The 23,060-nt window shown below is 45.3% G+C and overlaps 1 protein-coding gene across 2 annotated transcripts; it reads right to left on the reverse strand.

Moving 5' to 3' along the window:
- Nucleotides 1-1,162: 1,162 nt before the first annotated feature.
- On the reverse strand, nucleotides 1,163-22,333 carry LOC110072609 (arylacetamide deacetylase-like 4). 2 transcript variants are annotated; one of them, XM_020781104.3, is made up of 5 exons: nucleotides 19,559-22,333; nucleotides 13,154-13,509; nucleotides 10,863-11,082; nucleotides 8,050-8,113; nucleotides 1,163-6,780 (listed from the first exon to the last, which is right to left on the reverse strand). In XM_020781104.3, exons 2-5 carry the CDS (start codon nucleotides 13,328-13,330, stop codon nucleotides 6,009-6,011), a joined length of 1,233 nt encoding a protein of 410 aa, XP_020636763.3. In that variant the 5' UTR covers nucleotides 13,331-13,509; nucleotides 19,559-22,333; the 3' UTR covers nucleotides 1,163-6,008. The 2 variants fall into 2 exon arrangements, with proteins under 2 accessions (XP_020636763.3, XP_020636764.3); XM_020781105.3 differs by having other exon boundaries at nucleotides 19,668-19,970.
- Between the last annotated feature and the right edge of the window lie 727 nt (nucleotides 22,334-23,060).

Genomic DNA, 23,060 nt, shown 5'->3' on the forward strand with positions numbered 1-23,060 from the left:
ATGTGCTTGGATGGGGCTATGTTATCCTGGACGTTGTCATGGCCATGGGGAGGCGAGCGACAGGTAGAGACTGTTACATACAGCACTGATGTTACCTGTCTGTCATGGGTTTGGAGGGAAAGTTCCATCCTATGGGGAGTGGAAGGCGGGACATCAGGAGGAGGGGCTGTACTGTATATAAATGTGAAGCCTGTGTGGTGAAGGGGAGACGCTGGGATGTGACGAAGCAGCAGCTGGGAAGAAGAAGCTGGTGTGGGAGTCTGTGTGTCAGACAGGGTACTACTGTGTGTCAGAGTACCAACCTGATAGGTTCAGGTGTCTGTTGGTTAGCCAGAACTGATAGGTTCAGGGTCTGTGCTTCAAGTTAAGGGTTCTGTGTGAACCAAACTGTATGCATGTATGAATGAGACTAAGCCACGTTACTATATCTTATTCACATAATCATTTTATTTTCTCTGTGTGTGATTTAAATAAACCTTGTTCTTTTATTTGTTTAAAAATCCATCCCTGGTCTGTGTGACTTCTTATAGGGAATGGTTGGTGGCAGCTTAGTTAACGTGTGGCAGATCCCAGTAGGTCTGGGTTTGTCACATTGATTGGTGTCCAGCGTGTGGGATACGACTGGTCCAGTTGTCCAGCGGTCCAGCAAAGCCTTGGCAAGTGTGCCCAGAGCAAGGGGGGTCTAGTCAGGGACAATCTGAGGCGCGTAGGTAATCTTCTAGGTGTACCTCACGGGGAGGTGCGCTAGTGGAAGAACGTGCCAAGTGGGAAGACTAGATTAGGGTGCTCTGAGGCAACTTGTTTTGGCGGGAAAAAAGCTGAGGCAAAACTGTGTAAAGTAGCAGTGATTTAGCCTGCCTGCTGAGAGGCCTAGCAGAGGGGGGTAGACTCTGGCTCGCAACTGTTGCAAGATTAGTGCTGAAGAACAGCAGTAATCTATAGCAAGCTGGTTCTGAGGAAAAAAAAAAAAAAAAAGTGGTCGTTTTATTTTGAGGCTTGACTTTTTAAAGCAGCCTGTTCTGAGGGGGGATTATGCCCTTGACTCGAAGCCAGATGGCAGAAATGGGTGAAGTGAAAGACCCCCAGGTTGACCAAGGTTCTGAGGATGAATTTGGCTCAGTGCAAGGTGACAGCACGGGAGAACAGAACCCAGAGCTCAGAAAATTGCTCATAGCCCAACAGCATGAACTGAGGATGAGGCAATTGGAAAAAGAAGAAAGATTAGAGAGAGAGAGAATGGAAATGGAGAGGGAATTGCAGAGAGAGAAAATGGCGTTTGAATTAAGAAAATTGGAACTGATGAACCAGAACAATAATAACAATAGGGATTCTGAGGGAGGCCAACTGTCTAAAGCTGACCTGAAGAAATTCCCTGTGTACCACAAGGGAGATTGTCCTGAGGTGTTCTTTTCCTTAGTGGAAAGAGCGTTTGTGGACTTCTCAGTGAGGGAAACTGAGAAGATGACCATCATGCGATCTTTAATCAGTGGTAGCCTGGCTGAGGTCTATGCCGAGATGCCTGAGGAACTGATGAAAGATTTTGCAGAGTTTAAAAAACTGGTGTTTGCAAGACATGGGATAAATGCGGAACAGTTGAGACAAAGATTTAGGTCAATCACCAAAAAGCCAGAGCAGACTTTTACCCAAGTGGGGGCCCAATTGGTGAGGCTGCTTGAGAAATGGCTATCGCAGGAGGGGACAGAGACCTTTCAACAGCTTAAAGATTTGATAGCGCTGGAACAGTTCTATTCAGTCCTGCATGGGGAATTGAAATTCCAGGTGAGGGAAAGGAAACCAAAATCTGTGGTAGAAGCCGCCGAGATCGCAGATTTTATTTCGCAAATAAGAAAGCCCTTGGGTGAGGGGAAATCTGTAGGTAAACCCAAAGAAACCTACAGCAAGTACTCTCAGGGACCAGGGAAAAGCCAGCAAGGGGGAGGGGCCCATGGTGAAGGGAAGCCCTCAGACATGAAACCAAGACCTCAGATTTTGGAGGGAAAACCAAAACAAGATGAGAGAGAATCAAAATACACTAGAAAATGTTATTTCTGTCAGGGAAAGGGTCATCTAATCTCAGAGTGTGAGAAATTAAAGCAGCTAAAAGGAATTGTGCCTCAGGATTCTAGTGGAACCAAGCCAAAAGCTGTGTTCTGTGTCCAGAAAGAGCAAGGCTCATTGTCACTGAGGGAGCCTGTTGCCATGGCGACTCAATCTGGAACAGCCACATCTGCTGATCAGGCTGAGGAAAATGGTCCTCTTGTAGAAGTCAGGCGCTGCCTGTTGGTGAGGACAGATTCCCAGTTGTTTGAGACAGCAGGGGTGGACGTAGGAATACTTGACCGTCAGTATCGGGGGCTGCGGGACACTTGTTCTCAGGTGACCCTGTGCCATCCAGATATTATTCCTAGGGAATATATAATCCCGAATGAGAGCATAAAGGTAGCAGGGATTGAGGGGCAGATAATCTCACTGCCAGTCGCGGAGGTACCTGTCAACTTTCAAGGCTGGAGGGGAGTTTGGCGGCTAGCGATTTCATCGACTCTGCCAGCAGCCGTGCTCGTGGGAAATGACCTGGCTGAACATGTGAAACGGGTGCTAGTGATTACACGCTCACAAGCCACCACGGGGACAGTTCAGGGGGGTACTGATGAGCCAGAGACGGAAGCAGAGGGGAGTTCAGAAGCTGTGGTGAAAACCTTAACCACAGACAGCAGATTTGGACAAGAGCAAAAGGCAGACGCCACTCTCCAAAAGTGTTTTGAACAGGTGACTGACGCCCAGCTAACACCTGAAACTCCAGTGAGATTTCTGGAGAAAAAGGGGATTTTATATAGAGAGACCCTGAGGAATATCTCAAAAGGGGGAGATGGGATCAGAAGTCAGCTGGTGGTACCTGAAAAGTATCGCCCCATGATCTTACAAAGGGGGCACTCTGACATGTTTGCTGCACACTTAGGGGTGAACAAAACACAGCAGAGAATCACACAGAATTTTTACTGGCCTGACATAGGGAAGCAGATCAGGGAGTTCTGTAAACAATGTGATGTGTGTCAAAGGCAGGGGAATAGCCGCGACAGGACCAAAGCAAAGTTGTGCCCTTTGCCTGTGATTGACACTCCGTTCAAATGCATAGGGGTGGATATTGTGGGACCTTTGCCCAAGGCCACAAAGAGGGGGAACAGGTTCATTCTCACCATTGTGGACCATGCCACGAGGTACCCTGAAGCCATACCCTTGACTAACATTGAAACTAACACAGTGGCAGATGCCTTGGTGGGGTATATGTCCAGGATGGGATTTGCCTCAGAAATAATCACAGATTTGGGCGCATCGTTCACATCAAAGCTCATGAAACGCTTATGGCAAATCTGTGGAATTAAGCACAAGGAAACCACTGCCTATCATCCTGAAAGTAATGGGTTAACTGAGAAGTTCAATGGGACTTTAATGCGCATGATTAGGGCTTACTTGGCAGAGAATCCAAACAATTGGGACCAGAAGCTGCAATCCCTTTTGTTTGCTTATCGATCAGTGCCACAAGCCAGTACCGGGTTCAGTCCATTTGAACTTTTATTTGGGAGAAGGGTGAAAGGGCCCCTTGATTTGATCAAACAAAATTGGGAGCAGATCACCCAGGATGACCCACAAGACGTTGTGACATACATAGACTCTTTAAGGAAAGACCTAAAGAGAAACCTAGAGCTAGCAACAGAGACCCTGCAAGCTCAAAAGGTCAGAAAGAAAGCTTGGGATGACCAGGAAGGCAGGGAGAGGCACTTTAACCCAGGGGAGGAAGTGCTTTGGCCTAGGCCTTGTAAAGAGAACAAACTGCAGCTGGGTATCCCAGAAACAAAATATTTGGGTCACATGGTAGGGGGAGGAGTGATAAAACCCCTGGAGGCCAAAATAAAAGCAGTTCGTGATTGGCCTAGACCCACCACCAAGAGAAAAGTCAAATCATTTCTTGGGTTGGTGGGCTACTACAGAAAGTTCATCCCGAGGTTTAGCGAGATTGCGGCTCCGCTGACCGATCTGACGAGGAAGAAGGCTGATGACCGCATCCCGTGGACCAGCGACTGTGAGGAGGCGTTCCAGAGGTTGAAGCAGGCGCTCATCAACTATCCAGTGCTACGTGCTCCAGACTTCGACCGGGAGTTCATCATCTACACCGATGCGTCTAACAGCGGGGTAGGAGCAGTTCTTTGCCAGGAGGATGAGAATGGTGACCAGCATCCAGTGTCCTACCTGAGTAGGAAACTTCAAAAAGGTGAGAGACATTTGGCAACCGTGGAGAAGGAGTGTTTGGCCATAGTCTACGCGATCCAGAAGGCCAAGCCTTACATCTGGGGAAGACATTTTGTTCTGTGCACTGACCATTCACCACTGCAATGGTTAAAGACAATGAAAACCCACAATAGCAAACTTATGAGGTGGGCTTTAAGCCTACAGGACTATGACTTTGAAGTGAAGGTGGTCAGAGGGTCAGTGAACTGTGTTGCTGACGCCTTGTCAAGAAGACCTGAAGAATGAAGACGGCGAAAGAAACATGGACTATGTATATATATTGATGACGAAAAGTTAAATGTACCTGGTTTTCTTGAATTTGGTTTGTATGAATAAAGGTAAATTGATGTAATGTATATGGTAAATGTTTAAATGCCTAATTGATATGGTTAACTTAGAATGTAAGTATAAGTAAGTATGGTATTATATGTATAACTGTTGTTGTGTGTTTTATCCAGGTTGTTTTTTTGGGAAAAAGCACCTTAGCTTTCCTCCTACAAAACAACTTATAAAGAGGGGAGGTGTTACATACAGCACTGATGTTACCTGTCTGTCATGGGTTTGGAGGGAAAGTTCCATCCTATGGGGAGTGGAAGGCGGGACATCAGGAGGAGGGGCTGTACTGTATATAAATGTGAAGCCTGTGTGGTGAAGGGGAGACGCTGGGATGTGACGAAGCAGCAGCTGGGAAGAAGAAGCTGGTGTGGGAGTCTGTGTGTCAGACAGGGTACTACTGTGTGTCAGAGTACCAACCTGATAGGTTCAGGTGTCTGTTGGTTAGCCAGAACTGATAGGTTCAGGGTCTGTGCTTCAAGTTAAGGGTTCTGTGTGAACCAAACTGTATGCATGTATGAATGAGACTAAGCCACGTTACTATATCTTATTCACATAATCATTTTATTTTCTCTGTGTGTGATTTAAATAAACCTTGTTCTTTTATTTGTTTAAAAATCCATCCCTGGTCTGTGTGACTTCTTATAGGGAATGGTTGGTGGCAGCTTAGTTAACGTGTGGCAGATCCCAGTAGGTCTGGGTTTGTCACAGAGACAAGCTGCAGAGCTTGACCTCTTTTGCTTGTCTATATGCACCGTCCCTAAAAGGGGTGTTTTGGGGACCTAGGCTCTCCTTCCTACTTGCCAGATGTTGGGCTTTGGGAAGCTCCAGTGAAGACAACTGGGTCTCCAAGTTGGCAAGCGATGCCCGAGGGTTTAGAGACTGTAACTCAGCTTTGTGAGATTGGGGGGGGGAGGGGAGAAAAGCCGGGGGAAGTGATCCTGCACCACCAATAAAAGCCGTCTTGAGCCTAGAAGTTGACCCTATGGCACTTTCTCTGGGGAATCCCAGCCCCACTGGTGCTACAGGAGGGGAGGCTGATGGGGTGCATGCCAGTGCAGGAATTTTGACACAGGAATTAAAAAACAGTGTTTTGCAACAATATTTGAAATGGAGATGGCAAGAAGATATAGGTGAGCTTTGCAACGAATCATAGGTGGAATTTTTCCCCCTCTAGTTAAGATACGTGTGCTGATATATCCACTTTCCTTCAAAAAAATTGCATAGTTAGATAGAATAAACTAAAAGATAAACCATGAGCAAATTAAGTAGTCCTAGAAATGGATTGATTCATCTCTTCCTCCTCCTCCTTCTGAGGCAAATAAAGTTGTTTTCATTAGCTCTGAGCAGCCAGAGGGAAAGGCGGTCATTTAGTCAAAACCCTAATGTTATCATAAGCTTTTTAGGAATGATACAATGCTGTTCATTCCCCTTTTGCCTGAGGGAAATGACAAGAATCCATCAAACAGGTTGATCACGCCGTGGAATCCATTTTCGATGTGGTACCAAGTGACGGGCACCCCATTCTCTTCCAGGCGCTTCTTGTAGAGAATGCCATCATCCCTTAAAACATCATACTCACAGGTGATGATGCAAGTCTTGGGAAGCTGGCGAAGAACAGCGTCTTCTGCCATAAGGGGCGAGAAGGTCGTCTCCAGAGCCTGCTTGACCACCTCGTAGACATCGTTCAAGAAGGCTGTCGTGGAATGTGGTTTGTAACCTCTGGCCTTGAACTCATTTGGAATGTTCTCCGAGTTGATCCATTTCCCGAACCTTGTTTTCACATCGCTGGGGACGTGGCACCCTTGCATGACACTTTCCAATACCGACAAATCCTTGTTGAGATATTGCAAGGCTGCACCGATGACGTGTTCCCGGTACAAGATGGGGACCGCCTGGTTTTGCTGGTATGAAGGCAGGTTAAAATCGATGGCTTGTAGGCCGGGGTAGATCAAAATCTGAGCCCGTGGTTTTGTGAGATCCGTTCGACTTGATAAAGCTTGGCAGACGGAGGCCGCCAAATTCCCTCCAACACTGTCCCCGCTGATGACAATGTGTGCTGGATCTACTCCATAGTCTTCTGCGGTCTTCATGAAGTGGATACTGGCGGTCAAACAGTCCTTAAACTGGGACGGATATTTCTGCTCGGGGGCCAAATGATACCTGGGATATCAGAAGAGAGATTTCTCAGGAAGCACAAAGAGATCATCTTCACACATGAATCTCCCTAACGGTTTAAATCATTCTTAGATTCTTGGTTTTTTTAATGTCACCAGAAGTAACTGAGGAAAGACATCAAAATCCAGTTTCAACTGGAAAAGACCCAATGAATGAAAAAAAAGTTTAACATCAAGAATATATGCAAGTCCTACTGTGTCAATGGATCACGACTGACTACAGTAGTTTCTATGGACGGAAAAGAGCAGATACGGATTAAATGGTTTTCAATGCATTCCTATGGAAAATGCAGATTCAACATAAGAACCTTTCAACTTGAGAACCACCTTCCAATACGGATTAAGTTCTTAAGTAGAGACCCCACTGAATTGGGTTCAACCCAACGGCTGAAATCTGGTAGTAAGTCAAAACTAGTACAAGACCATTGAATCAATGGAAGTCCTCTATAAGCTCAATTTGTTCCACGGATCTGTTCTGACCCACTACTGATGCACCGCCTGGCTTCTTGATTGTTTAGTGCAATCAAGGCAGAATGGATTATTATGAAGTCTTAAGATAACAATATAATAATAAAAAAACAGGATGGAAGAATCATCCCAATGATACCTACATTACACCTCACTGGACTTCAACTGAGCCTATTTAGCCTGATCCAGTTTGTCATCTAGTCACATCCTAAGTTCCATCAAATAAGATGAGGAGTGGGCTACTGGTGGCCTTCAAGAATTGGTTTGACCACCCATCCCATGATCCATCACCATGCCTGCCCGTAGACTCGGAGCAAATTCTGTAGGAGGCAAAACTTGACTTTTCTGGAAGACTTTGAGACTCAGCATTGAGGCTAATGACCTTATCCTCAGCTACCGCGGTTGTGTTGGTGTTGCGTCACTTTACAATTTTAGGCAGCTCTGCTTCCTGGAAGGAAGTCAAGCTGAGTTTTGGGGAATGTACCTCTGAACGAGTGAATCCCGGTCCTGGGGGTCAGCTCAGGTGAGGGGGAGCAGACAACGGTTTTCTGATATCATTGACTTATAACACCCATTGGGTGATGGATCATGAGGATAAGGTCATTAGCCTCAATGCTGAGTCTCAAAGTCTTCCAGAAAAGTCAAGTTTTGCCTTCTACAGAATTTGCTCCAAGTCTACGGGCAGGCACGTAATGCCCCTTTCAGTGTGCTCATTTTGTTAATGTGTCAACAAAAATATATCAATACCCCAATTTAGGTTGTTGGTTCCTGCTTACAGTTTACTTACCCAACAGACACAATCACGGAATCGCTTTCCTTGGAAATGTGACGGCACACGTGGTCGTAGGAATCTAAAAAGGTGGGAGAGGTCATGTTAGAAGAATTCAAAGCTTTCTTCAAGACTGGACGACCAGGCACAAATCTAACCCAGAGAGAAAGAGGGAATAAAAGTCGTGAAGATGAGATGGAGGGAATTATCAGTTTTTTTCTCTCTCTCTCTTGCTTTTGACATTTTTTGAATTCTTTCTAGCGTGACTAGAAAAGAATTTGCAAAGTTTTAGAGCATGTTTCAAGATGTAACTGCTGCATAATTCTCCCACTGGGCTAGGTCTAGCCATTCCCACAACAGAGAAGACCAGGCCTCGCCATAGACCGTATTTTTTCCATGTATAAGACTATACTTTTGTCTAAAATCTTTAGACTGAAAATTGAGGGTCGTCTTATACACGGAATTAAGTTGAGGAGAGAACAAAAACAAGTGGAAGGGAAAGCAGGGATCAAAGTGATCCTGCAGCGCTTTGATCTCTTTCCCCCTACACTTGCTATATCCCACTTAGATTTCTTACTTTTGGGTTAGAAAAGTGGGGGTCATTTTATACATGGGGGCGTCTTATAGACTGAAAAATACGGTAGTTAGTAAAGATCTCCTGTTTCTTAGAATGAATGAGGTGGCAGCCCTAATAGAGAGAGTCAAAGGCTGAAGGCTCTGGGCCTGGATGGACATGTTGTCTTGCTTGTTTTCTCCTGTGTTTGCGTATTCTTATCCCACATATGATGTCAATTGTGAATTTGGTAAATTCTGATTTTAAAATTAAGAACTGAATTGAAGTTCTTCTCACCCAGCCTTATTCAGTAGCCTAGCACAAAGTTTGAAAGCAGAAGCTTCCGACCCTGACATTCCCTTACGTTGCGTCGTGCATGGAGTGGCCACTGATAATCAAAGTGTAGTTCGGTTTTGGCATTCATTCTTCTCTGGAGACATCCTTTTAGATTACCTGATTAGGGCCAAAGAAGCACCAGGACCCCAGCACATTACCCAAAGATGGTTTTAAATATTTCTTTTTAAATTATGTATTACTGAGCTTGATTCCTAGCCTACAACTGTCTTTGTACAAGTGCAGATCGCAGGAAATTGTTTCTAACTTAGAAGCAGGTCAACAAACTGGAACAAGCTCAGAGGAGGGCGATAAGGATGATCGGGGGCTGGAAACCGAACCCTAAGAGGAAATATGGAAAGAACTGGGCATGATTACCCTTGAGAAGATTTGTATCTGTTATATAATACCAGCTAAGGGACGTGGTGGCGTTGCGGGCTAAACCGCAGAATCCTGTGCTGCAGGGTCAGAAGACCAGCAGTCGTAAGATCGAATCCACGCGACGGAGTGAGCGTCCGTCGCTTGTCCCAGCTCCCGCCAACCTAGCAGTTTGAAAGCATGCAAATGCAAGTAGATAAATAGGGACCACCTCGGTAGGAAGGCAACAGCGTTCCGTGTCTAAGTCGCACTGGCCATGTGACCACGGAAGATTGTCTTCGGATAAAACGCTGGCTCTATGGCCTGGAAACGGGGATGAGCACCGCCCCCTAGAGTCAGACACGACTGGACAAAAATTGTCAAGGGGAACCTTTACTTTTACCTTATAATACCAGTCAGTTTTTTTATAATTTTGATTTGATTGTCTGGTATTTTTAAAATAATAGTAATATGTTGTCAAGCCCATTCTGACTTATGGTGACCCTTTCTAGGGTTTTCTAAGTAGAGAATACTCAGAAGTGGTTTCCCCTTGCCCTTCTTCTGGGGTTGCCCTGGGCCCACCGTCCAGCTTGCCCAAGGCCACCCCGGCTGGCTCTTCTCCCAGGAGGCCCACGGTGGAGGAATCGAACTCGCAGCCTCCTCACACTCACAGGACTATCTCGCCAGCTAGCAGAGTAAATAGTCATAGACAGATAAATTTCCCTTGACATCCTGGTGACTGAACTAAATTTTAATCCCAACTCTGATGGAGGGATCGCCACGCGTCTCTGTTTGGCCTTGTTTCCCCTAGCCAAATAGGACAGTCTTTTGAGTTTCAAAAAAGAAGGCAAAAGGGTAGGTGATGGGGATGCAGACTGCTTTTGTTTCAAGAGTTGGGGGATCATTTTCAAAAGACTGGCCACTCCTTTCTCCCACAAGCCTTTTGCCAGCTTGCCATCTGTACCCATCTAAAGACCCTAACCAGCAACAGCCTTCAGGATTTGGGACTTAAATTAAAGTATATCATTTTTGGAACTCCCCACAAGAACTAGCTAGTTGTTTGTTGCTTGTCTGATTTTTTTAAGAAAGTGATCTAATAACGGGATCACCTGCTCTTGCATTTATATGGTTTTGGAGACCATGCGGTCTGGTCTTTTCTGATTTTTCCCCCCTAGAGTGTTAGCTTCGGCTTTTGTACCCTTCCTGTCTCTGTTTGGGTTGGAGCGTGGCTTTGGAATTCTCTGCCAAATAGGTATATATTTATTTGCTAAAGAGCCACAGCAAACATGCTCCAATAAACGATGTTGATTCAGGCTTATGCAATGACAAACTTTGCAGAACACCTCAGTACACCCTGAATTTTCTCTGAAGTTATTTATCAGCAAAATAAAAAAGGTGCATTTTAAGCTGAAAACTAATATGGAGATAAAGTAACTTATTATTCCTGCCCTCTCATCCTCTCCTCTCCACAGATTCCCTTCCTCCTGTGGTGCCCTGGGACGGTGCAGCTTGCCCAAGGCCACCCAGGCTGGCTCTCCAGGCCATAGATTCTCCGTTTTAATTTTGTTGGCTTATAAAGAGGGCTTACTGATGCTTCCAAACATCCAGCCTCCACCGTGGAAGAAAATGACCCCTCTTCTCCTTGGCTCCGCTTTTGACCCTCTTGGCTGATAAATCCTCACAGGAATGTCTTCAAACATGAGGTCCTTAATGTGGAGTTTAGGGTCTTCGCCCCGTCTTTTCCCTTCCTGGGTGTAGCGGATGAAGTGAATCTCAGAGCAGAGGCAAAGGTTCTCCAGAATTTTCCCCTATTTACATGAAAAAGGAAGAAAACAAATATTGGGAGGAAGAGCGAGACGACAGTGAGGAAATCCTATCTCCACCCAAGCCAATTTCAGCAGCACCTCCCAGAAAAGATTTGTGCCTGTTTTTTCTGGGAAGAAGAAGGAATGATGTTAAGCAACAGCCACTATTTCAAGTAAATCACACCCACTTTAGGGAGGGGTCAAAACTTCATTTGAGTTCATCGTTGAGGAGAATTTCCCAACGTTTGCATTTTGAAAAAATATTCAGAATGGAAAAGAACTTGGCAGTTCTTAAATATATATAAACTGAGTGTGGGAAAAGCAGAAACTGGCAGATTTGTCTGTCCAGACCCAGAGGGAAAGCTGAACTCTTAAAAGACTGCTTTTGAACCCTTTAGTTTAGACACAAGTCCTGCTGTGTGGACTCCACTTTGTATGTTATATCACCTTCATTAGAATGTTTCAATACTTGTTGACAATTCAGTGCAATATCTCCTGCTTGTGGTGTGACACAACAGCTCATCTTATTGCCCTGTCTTCATTTCTTACATGGCACTATAATGAATTAGAAGGTGACATTCTTGGTCTGCCTTCCCCTTGGAAAAATAAAATTATTAAATGTATTCGCGAAGGCTTTCACAGCTGGGATCTGATGGTTGTTGTGGGTTTTCCGGGCTCTTTGGCCATGTTCTGAAGGTTGTTCTTCAGAGCATGGACAGAGTTCTGACTCCAGTCCTCTGAAGATGCCGGCCACAAAGACTGGCGAAAGGTCAGGAAGAACAACTTTCAGAACATGGCCAAAGAGCGTGAAAAACCCACAACAACCATTGGATCCCGGCCGTGAAAGCCTTCGCGAATACACTGAAAGAAAGCAGGAGATAACTGGGCATCTTTTTTCTTTCGGTCTGTGGAAAGACCATGTGAACTTAATTTATCTCTCCCATTCAAAATCAGTCCTTGCTCTGGATTTTCTTAGTCGAATTCAATGGCTTTTGAACATGGGTCCAGTCAGAAGAATTCGGGGTCCTGATGAAAAATAAAGTAGACCTTCTTTTCCTGCGTCTGGAAAACATGTTTGGGGGCAGCTGAGATGCAAGGTGACCAACGAGCCTTCGTACATATTGAGCTATGGGGCAGGTGTGGATGCACAGGAGGGCTGCCTTCAGATTTTACTCAACCACACTATAAAACTGGGATTTCCAATTACAATCTTGAAAGGTGCCTCGTGTTATCTATTAAGGGTTCAGAACAGACATTTTACCTCACAGAGGGAAGAGATATGTCCCCTTAGGAAGTTGGCCGGACTGTGTTATTTCCTAAGGATATGTCGTGAGGGTTGCTAGAAGAATAGTCACTTGGGTTTTCCAAAATGGTACCTTGCGTTAAGAAAAATTGTCATATGGTCCACAGGTCCATATTTCCCCCACAGAGTACTGTATTGTGTGTGGGTTTTTTTTTAGCAGTTAGGCTGCCCTGCTGTCTGCCTGTAACATCAACATTCTTCGGATGTCAGTTGTTGAGGATGACCATGTTCCTCGAAGCTGGATATACGTAATATCATAGTTCTTCGATGTTACATATTGGGGTCAATCAAAAGGGGAAGATTGTTCTTTTTTTAAAAAACTGGGATTGTCCCAGTAAAAATATTGCAGAATAGTGTAAAGAATGGCATGCAATTTTCATAGAGTCCTAGAGCGATGGAGTCAGAAGGGGCCTCAAAGGCCATTGAGTCCAACCCCCTGCTCAAGGCAGGAAACCAAATCCAAGCAGATCTCAAAGAGGGTTGTCCAACTTTTCTCTTGAAGGCCTCCGGCGCTGGAGCACTCCCCACCTCCCGGGGTGGGAGGAAAATAATTTCCTTTATTTATAGAATGCATGGCAGCCATGCATCCCCGGTGAGGTGAGGGCTCACTGTGGGGTGGAAGCCAGATCAAACGATTCTGTTTCCCCCCCAGCCCCCCCGTAGGACCTGCACAGAACCGCAATTTCCTAACAGATGTAAACTTCCCACAAAAACTATATCTGCGAATGTCTACGCGGAATGAAAAAAGTGTTGCAACCTTCATAAACTTACCAGAGAGGATGAAAGAATCAAGAGCCAGTGAAGGATACGAAGCTTCATCGGCTGGTCAATTCCAGGAGGAATTTCTGACTTGGAGAGATCATAATAAATGGCCCACGCTAGCAACAGGAGAAAAGGAATGATCAGGATTTCTAAAATGATCACCAGAAAGCTATAGTTCAGCTCCATGGTCTCATTTAAGCAATGCGCTACGGCTCGCTGGCCAGTTCCAAAGGTTTGTCGTTATCTCCTCTTGTCTGCTGTTTTCTAGTGATGCAAGTCCCGGTTTGTCCTCCAGCGCTTGGTCGGAAATCGTAGAAGCTGCGAAGACGACCGGGTCTGGTCGCCTCAAGAGAAGCACAGGAAGCCTGAAAGTGTTTGAAAAGGGATGTTGATTGAGCAAAACATTTCATAAGATTGTGTGTAGACAATTAGATGCCCATCAGATGCCCGTTGGGGAAAAACAGGAACCAAGGAGGCTTGGCAACGTGACTGCTGAAGTTTGTCCATGAGTGTTGCAGATGTTTATTTACTTTTGAGAAGGTGCAGCCATTCAGGAAAACCTGGTTTAACACGCTTTCCCCAGGTAGCTCTTTCTAAAAGCATGTCTGAGCAACATCTGCAGACAGGCACATGGGTGGTGGAGATTGTGCATAACCCCGTTGTTCTTTTGTAACTCATATCTGTCATCTGTAAATAAAAAGCTGGGATTCATACATGTTCATAAGATTCATTTAGATTCATCAGGTTTTCCATCATCTAGAAGGGCAGGTGCTTATTTTTTTTTTAATGACATATAGGCTGATATTTGCTATGACTTCGTCATCCCCTTTTTTTAAAAAAAAAAGGATTTAATGAAAATTCTACAGAAGCAAAAAGAAGAAAGAATGAAACCAGCCACGGCGTCCTTCCAGTCCAAATTCCAGATGTTTTTCTATATAAACACCTCTGACAAAGGAATGTGCTCCTGTGGGTGTTTTTCTTACTCACCTTTGCTTAGCCGGCTTCCTGCCACCACATTCTTTGTGAGTCAGCCATAGGCTGCAGGGAAAACGTGTCCCTGTGTAATACAGTACCAGTGTTGGGAATGACTCAAGAAACACAGCACACAATCTCGGTTACTATCAGCAAGCATCAGCTGGGTTAGTGGCTCATTGGGCTGTAGTTTAGGGGGTCTCTTAAGACCATTTTAATTATCGGCACCTTAATGGTTATGGTTCCCGGGATTTACGACAGGTAACCTAGTTAGCATGTTTTTCTGGAGAAGTCTCATGATTTCCCCTCATGCTTTCCTGCAGTAAAGCATACAGTAGATTCAAGGGCGGCCAATCCATTTCTGGGCACAATTCAAAATGCTGGTTTTAAGCTCTAAAGCTCTAAATGGCTTGGGCCCAAGCCATCTCGAGGACCTTGTCTCGCTTTATGATCCTGACTGGGTGTTAAGATCATCAGGGGAGGCCTGTCATGGCTGCCAGACTCTGGAACTCCTTGCCACTGGAGGCCAGCCTGGCCCCCCTCTTGGCTGTCCTCCTGCAAGCAGGCAAAGACCTTCCACTTGAAACAGGCTTTTCCTTCATGACTGGCTATCTGAGAGGTGCTTTTTTAATGGATTGTTGTGCCTTGTACCCTTAAATGTGTTTTTAGTATTAATAAGCAGCACTCTTTTGCTTTGATTTTATTTATCGCTTAGGGTGACCTTTTCCAGGGTTTTCTAGGTAGAGAATATGCAGCTGTGGTGGTTTCCCTTTCCTTTCTTCCGAAATTGAGCAGCTTGCCCGTGACAACGCTGGCTGGCTTGTCCCCTGGGGAGGGACAGTGAGCAATTGAACGTCCGACCTCTGGCTACCGAAACCACTGAACTCAAGGAGTCTGTGCATCTCCCCAAATGACAAACCCCCAGGATTCCGTAGGACGGAGCACTAAAAAAAAAAAACCTGGCTGGGTAGCTCAATGGCTCAAGTCTCTGGCTGCAGAGAGTTCAATTCCTCACGGTGCTTCCCGCGACTAGAGCCAGCCCGGGTGGCCTTGGGCAAGCTGCGCAGTCTGGGAAACCCAAGAAAAGAGTCACCCATAAGTCAGAATTGATCTGATAAGGGCACACAATTCTTATTATAACAAACAGCACGAGGGGCGCTCTGTCATCTGAGCTCTGAGATTTCAGCAAACAATACCCTTCGGAGTTCTGAACTGTTTCCATTCTCCACGCCTGTTTTGGAGGAGAGGGTCTTAGCCCTGGTGTGAGACAGGACTAGAAACTCCACCTTGATATCTGGAGGACGCATGAAATGAGCAATCTCCTTTCAAAGCACAAACCTAGGGCTTATGCGGCTTTGTTCCAGGCCGAAGTCCGCAAACCTTTTGTAAACTACACACAAGAGTGCTGTGGCAATCAAAGGTGCACATTCATTTACCTAATAATGGCTTTCTTTGGCTCCCTCCCATCCACAATCCCTCCGTCTCTTCCTTGCTTGCTTTCTAAATTCTTATAAATTCTCTCCATACAATATTTTTTAATATTTATATATTAATTTTCAAACAAAAGGAACAAGAAGTATATAAGGTAAAGGTAAAGGTTCCCCTTGACAATTTTGTCCAGTCATGTCCGACTCTAGGGCACGGTGCTCATCCCCGTTTCCAAGCCGTAGAGCCAGCATTTGTCCGAAAACAGTTTCCATGGCCATGTGGCCAGCACGACTAGACACGGAACGCCCTTACCTTCCCACCATGGTGGTACCTATTTATCTACTCGCATTTTTGCATTTTGCATGCTTTCGAACTGCACTAGGTTGTTGGGAGCTGGGACAAGCGACGGGGGCTCAGTCCATCGCGTGGATTTGATCTTATGACTGCAGGTCTTCTGACCCTGCAGCACAGGGGCTTCTGTAGTTTAACCCGCAGCGCCACCACACCCCTCTTAAGAAGTATATAAACACTACTAATAAATCAGCTTTTAAAAAAATAAACAAAACCACAGTGAGCAACCCTGTGCTACCTCCCCTTGAGATTACTTTTCATTTTTATTATATTTCATATCACTGTGTTTCTCTCAAAAAACATTCTGATTCCTCTCCGGGTGTACGTATACCTTTTCCCTTTCTGACACACGTATGCCGCTATTCTCTCAGGTATGTTTGACAGCCCCCATGGAATGAAAACGGGGTCTCATGTTTTGGGGTGGGTAGGGGAGGCTGCCAAAGGTGGAGGAAGGAAACCAAAGAGAGTTGGAGAAGACTGCACACAAGTTACACTTCCACTGAAGCTGGCGCAGCACCTGGGTGGAGCTGGGCTACCAGTTGGCCCTTCGGAGCAAACTGGAACCACAGAGCAAGCTGCGTCACCTCCACTTCCTCAGTAAGCCCAGATGATCCATAGCTGTGAGGGAGGAAGGAGAGCAGGTTGGTAAATGGGCCCACCATCTAAACCAGCTTCTTCCTCCCTCTCGTCCTCCATGATTGGCTTTCTGTCCCCAGGTGCTCAGCCAATGGGATAGCCAGCATAAGAGCATCTGCACACAAGTGTGGTTTCTTTCACCCTCCCGTCCCCAGAGCAAGAACAGGAGAGCAACCCAACAGTGTGGGAGCAACACAACCCGTTCATCCATTTACAGTACATTGGAACAGGTTATTGCGCATCAGGGATAACCAGCAATGAAGTCGCATTTTGAATTAAAACTGCATTTCTCTTTAAGTGTTTAAATCCAGCCTCCTTACGAATTAGGCCAACAACATTTTAGAAAACACAAATTTTATTCTGAAGCCTAATTATGACAGAAAGGTGTGTGTTGCTGGCTGTGTGTCTTTCATTATCATTGCCAATCTGGGAAGGAGTCTGGCCGGTGCTTCCCTGCCTCCTTAGGCAGCTGACCTCTCATCAGCGGAGTGGGGAGACTCCCTGTCCTGCCTCCTTGCTGGAGTGGTTGGCTGCCTGGGAAGGCGGGGAAGCGCTGGCTTGGCTCCTTCCACAATTGGCGCAACTACAACAACAAAGGACCCCAGCAGAGCGCAGTGACCAGTGAGTGGACTGGCCGGTTCTAGGTGGAGGAAATGGACCTCCATGGCACCTGTGGTGCCGCGATTCATATTCCAACAGACCATGTCTAATAGGGAAAGATAAAACTGCCTATCTTGTTTTCTCCTGCATTCAGATTTTGAAAACTTCATGTCTTTTCTATCCTGAATAATGTGATCTGTGAATTTTGGCAAGTTTTTTAAAAAATGTGCTGAAACGAAGAGAGAGCTACTCCGTACAGTACCTTTGTGTGTTAAATATCAGGATGATCATAGGAAAAAAGGGCCACTCTAATTTAGCCCTGCCACGGGGGAATACAGATGGCTTAAAACAGAGCTTTTTGGGTGTTCAGCATCTGTTTTGGGCTGGGTGTGTGTATAAATACGTGAACTTCAGGTTCTCCAAATCTCTCTTTGTCCGTTTATTTCCAGCTGCCAAGTAATTTTCATTTTGAAATGGAAAAAAAACCCTGCAAATTTTGGGAGTTCCTTCTGAAAAAAAATAAACTGAAATTCCACACCAATCCTTAAAATTAGGTCAGTTTAGTTAAAAATATGGACCACGCATACTTCTACTATCTCCCTACTTCTTCCCTAAATGAAGGACGGACCAGGTTCAGAAGGAACACATTGAGGGGAAAGGTGGGGAACCCACAGGAACCTGTCTCATATTGAATTAGACTGGACCATCCATCTCAGTAAATAGTAAAGAACTTGTGTTTACCGTCTCTGAGCGGTATTTGTTCATTCCTTTAAAGTATTGGCATACTTCTTGTTTTCAGCTTTAAATATTGTCTTTCAAGGATAGAGGACGCCTTAAGGTCCTTTTCAAGGAGAAAGGCAGGGTAAAAATATTTGATATTGACTTTAATTAATAATAATTAACCAGGCATTCTCAGTTCAGCCCAAGTCTCTCTGTGTAAAAATGTGTGAATTAATTTTAACAGCCTTGTACAGCTAGCCCGTCTTGTTGAAATGCCTTCCTTCCTTCCTTCCTTCCTTGTTAAAGAAATATCACAACGTTCTAATCTATTTCAAGTCCAGGGAGGCAACTGCGCTGACACCATGTTGGTTACTACACACATACAGCAGCTTTTTGGCTCAAGTCCAAATGGAGTGAAGTAGGCAATAAACACAACTATTTTCATCGTGATTTAAGCTAACCGGGTGATGCTGGGAGCTGTAAACCCAAGAAGTGAAAGATTTATACAGTGGTGCCTCGCTAGACAGTTACCCCGCATGACAGTTTTTTCGCTAGACATTGGCTTTTTGCGATCGCTATAGCAATTCGCAAAACAGTGATTCCTATGGGGGAATTTCGCTGGACAATGTTTGGTCCCTGCTTCACAAACCGATTTTCGCTAGGCGACAATTTTGACAGCTCCCTCCGTGCTCGCAAAACAGGTGTTTTCGGGATCTAAGCTTCGCAAGACGATTTAAACAGTTGATCGGCGGTTCGCAAAGCGGCTTTCCTATGGCCGATCTTCACTAGACAACAACGATTCTTCCCCATTGGAACACATTAAACAGGTTTCGATGCATTCCAATGGGGAAATGCTTTTCGCGAGACAATGATTTCGCTAAACATCTATTTCAGTGGAACGGATTATCATCGTCTAGTGAGGCACCACTGTAAACTCTTTTCAGATCATGCTTGTGGGTTTCCCAGAAGGGAGTGACAGGCCACTGTGGGGAAAGGAAAGGGGGCGGGACCAGATCGTTATTGGACTTCGTCTAGCATGGTTTTCTCGTTCTTAAAATCTGCTTTAAAAGTCAGTGTAAAGCTCGTTAAGATCTTAATGTCTGAAAAGTTCACGTTCTGGATCCTCTGAGGAAAAGAGCCTCACAATACGAGTGCAGGAGTTCCATTCTCCGTCAGATGATGAAACCGTCCACTAGCTCAGCCCAAGAGTTTTAAAAACATGGGCAAAGGCGGTGGCTTTCTAGTGATGAAAGCAAAAGCAAAGTGTGCTGCTTATATCCTTATATCCCATAGAGGTTTAAGCACTCTCTGGGTGGTTTACAATATAATTTACGCAGGTCACACAACCCCCCCAGGGATACGGGTGCTCAATTTAACGACCTCAGAAGGATGGACGGTTGAGTCAACTCTGACCCAGCTACCTGGATTGAACCCCGGACCGTGAGCACAGTTTTGGCTGCAGTCCAGCAGTAGCTAGGCATTTATTTATTTGTTTAGCTGTCTATTGCTCCACAGTGTAAAGTACTTTGGGCAGGGTGCAGCTGACAATGCAATCAAATAAAACATTACAAACATACCGTTTATTAAAAACAACACTTAATCCCATGCCACTAACTACTCAATTTAAATAAAAATAGATAATTAAATGACTTAAAATCTCAGGTCAATATTGATCAAAAGCTGCCTTTAAAAGTATAGTTTTTTTACCTGCTTCTTACAAACTTGGGGGGACGGAGCCTGCTCAGCCTCTGTGGGAAGTTTATTCCAAAAAGACGGAGCTGCCACAGAGAAAGGGCAGTTTCTTCTGCTTACTTACTCATTTGGCTTCCTTCGGTGTAGCTAATTTTAGCAACATGGACTGCGAAGAGCAGGTGGGACGGGTTGCTGTTTTACGGAAGAGATGTTCCGACAAGTACTGTATCAAAGTCCTAAAACTATTAAGGTCTTTGTAGGTAAGGACCAGCGCCTTGAATAGTGCATAGAAATTAACAGGGAGTTAACGAAGGCGCGTCGAAAATATGTTTGAATCTCCCATCAGTCTGGCTACTGCATTTTGGACCGATTATCCAGCAAGGATGGGATTTCTAGATCTCATGCACTATAAATCTCATAATTCTCCATTCTGGGAGGCACTAGAGAGAGACATGCCTAAATGTGGCTCACCTGGGAGGAAGGCCTGAACTAGGCCTTACATGGATCCCCAGGGCCTTCCAGTCCAGGCCTTACTCCCAGGTGAGCCACATTCAGGTTTCTGGAAGGTAACTGTCAAGTAGAATTCCCTGAATGGAGAATTATGGGCTTTGTAGTCCAAAAAATAAAAACCTACCCTTAGTCCCTTCTTGTTTCCTTGGAAGCCAGGTCAGGAGAAGGGTTTTTAGGGAGAAAAAAACCCCTAGGATTTCCAGGGAGCAAGCCTCATTGAATTTAGTGGAACATATGCTAGGGTAGAAATATACCAAGTCACACTGCACAGCAGAGGGTGATTTAGTACTTCTGCTTCCCCTCTGGTGTCTGTTTGCTTACTGCTTTGCTTGGCTTTCTGGTGTCACCTGGTGGTTCCTAGAGGTCATGGCAAAGGCACCTGTTTCTCTGACGTGTCTGGTCACACGGTCTTACAAACTCTTCGCATGTCATGACCGACGTTATGGAGGACTCCGATTTCAGTCCAATCAGCTTGTCACAGGCCATGCTTCTTGAATGGGCAGGCATAACCTGGAGAGATACAGCTTTAACCCCCTCCCGGCCCCGGCTTGGGATGGTTTGCCCAGCAGAGATGGGTGGAAGAAGGTGACCAGGCAACCCTTCCTTGTTTCAACCCTCAACAGGATTTGACTTGCTGGAAAACGTGCTCTAGGTCTTTCTTGACGTGCATTTCACGTCTTTCTTTTTTGATACGGCTATAATGTACGGTGTGGACGTTGCCCTGCAAACAAGAGACAGATGTGCTCACTACCTCCACGCCGCTTTCATGGTAATAAGATGCTGGAAGTTGTTTTTAAAAGATTTGGGACCCCGAAACCTGAAGGACCATCTCTCCCCGTTTCAGCTGGCCTGCTTCTTAAGAACCCATTTATATTTGTATCGAAATCGAAGGTAGCCAGGTGGTCCAAAGAAAATGAAACACAAATGCAAAAATAGGCGATACCTTTCTAGACCGTCAGACAATCCACGGGCTTTCATGGATCAAAACACCACTTCATCAGGTTTGTACCCAGTTGAAGAACTTAAAAGTCCAAAAGTTCATGGCAAGATGGATTTTGCCAGGAAAGTTACTCTTAGGTGTAAAGTCCAGAAGTTCTTAGCAAGATGGATTTCAGCAGGCACGTCTTTCTTAGCCGTAAGTCAGGAAGTAGTATGGTCGCCGTTTTACGGTTACTGCTGAAGCAGCTGTGGACTGAGGGTAATAACAACTCAAGTCTCCAAATAAAGAAGCCATTTTTATTTAATTGTTTGGTTTCCTCTCCCTTCCCCCTGCAAACGTGGACCGCACCTCAGCTTCATTCTTAACAAATATGGAAGCCAGACTGGCTTTTTGGGGCTGTGGGTTGGATTGTAGGTGGGCTCCAAAGGGTCCGGCGAGGTCGGGAAAAGGAGCGATGTGACATTTGTGCGCTCTTCCCATCCTTTGGTAGCCCAATCAGCGGCTCCCTGCTTCCTTTAGTTTCATGGAGGCCCAGCCTTTGTGAATGGCACTTGGGTAGCATGTGCAACACAATACAACTTTCCCCATGAAATGTGGGAAGGAGAAAACTCACTTGAGGCTGTCTACTTGATCTTAGATTCTGGGTAGGCCAAGCCCGGTTAAGTGGTGGGCGCCGTGTCTCCCTCCCTCCGCGAGGACAGGGTAAGAGTATAATGGCAGGCGGGTGAAAAACCTCAATGATTTCCTGGCTTTACACCAAAAGAATCTGGAAATCTTTCTGCTTTCTTGGAGCATCTTAGAAAAAGTTGACCAACTCCAGTTAAACAGACTGAATTGTTTCAAAAAAAAACACTTCACAGGTTTAGCTTCCAAGAAAATTTAGAAAGACAACAACAAACAAACAATAAAAATAAAGTTTTCAACAAGGAAAACACGTCTTATCATCTTCAGAATTACAAACGGTGTGCTAACAACATTGCATATGGTGATATATACACTCAATGCGATTATGTCACAACACATTCCAGGTGTACTAATTGCTTAATCAGCTTTCTGCTGTTTTAAGGAGATCACTTAGAGGAAGCCATGAGTCACTAAGCCTTTGCCCTTCTTCACAGTTAGGCACACCATCACTCACACATATTTCCCACACGTAAAAGAATCTGTTGTTGGCAAGCTCACTGGATGGCAGCAGATTCCCTTTCTCAACCTGCGGCTGAAACTGTTGAAACCGCAAGGGCTTGTAGGACTGGTAGACTCTCTGCTCATTAGACTTTGTACAAGGTGACCCTTAAAGACCTACCAATCCCATAACCCCTTGTAGCTCCCATGGAGCTCAGCAAGTCCCACTCACTCTCCCCCTTTTGCAGTGGCTGCCGAGAAGAACATGCTGGGTCTCCAGTTGGATATTTTGGCTTCTGGCGGGGTAAATTCCTGCTGAATTTTAGTAGTTTTAGTGGGGAAAAAAAAATCCAAAAATCTCATACTATTGATCATAACCACTTCTTCGAAGAAGAGAGATGTGGTTCCTGCACTATCAGTACTTTCATAGGACAGTAGAAACAGAATCAAGGAGTTGGAAAGGGCCTATAAAGCCATCGATTCCAACTCCCTTGCTCAATGCAGGAATTCAGTCACCATATACAGACAGTTGTCTAGGTTTTTCTTGAATGCTTCTGGTGTTGGAGCAGTCACCACCTCCCGAGATCACTGGTTTGATTGTTGTATTGCTCTAACAGTTAGGAATTTTTCCTGATATTCAACCGAAATCTGTTTTCCTTTAACTGGAGCCCATGGTTGTATGTCCTGCACTCTGGGATGATCGAGAACAGATCTTGCCCCTCCTCTGTAGGACAGCCTTTCAAAGTCTTTGAAAAGGGCCATCCTATCACCCCTCGGCCTTCTTTTCTCCAGGCTAAACATGCCCTGTTCTTTCTGTTGTTCCTCCCGGGGCTTGGGTTTCCAGCCCCCTGATCCTCCTGGTTGCCCTCCTCTGAACTTGCTCCAGTTTGTCAGCATCCTTCTTCAAGTGCGGTGTCCAGAACTGGACCCAGTACTCTAGATGAG

The sequence above is a fragment of the Pogona vitticeps genome, chromosome 7 (assembly GCF_051106095.1).
Source record: "Pogona vitticeps strain Pit_001003342236 chromosome 7, PviZW2.1, whole genome shotgun sequence".
NCBI classification, from domain to species: Eukaryota; Metazoa; Chordata; class Lepidosauria; order Squamata; family Agamidae; genus Pogona; species Pogona vitticeps.

What these genes read in the sequence shown, in the direction of transcription:
- LOC110072609 (XM_020781104.3), bottom strand. Translation starts at nt 13,330, where the DNA reads ATGGAGCTGAACTATAGCTTTCTGGTGATCATTTTAGAAATCCTGATC. An exon ending in CTGGATGTTTGGAAGCATCA is followed by an intron (nt 8,114 to 10,862) that starts GTAAGCCCTCTT and finishes CCACCTTTTTAG; the next exon opens with ATTCCTACGACCACGTGTGC. An exon ending in TCCGTGATTGTGTCTGTTGG is followed by an intron (nt 6,781 to 8,049) that starts GTAAGTAAACTG and finishes CTGATATCCCAG; the next exon opens with GTATCATTTGGCCCCCGAGC.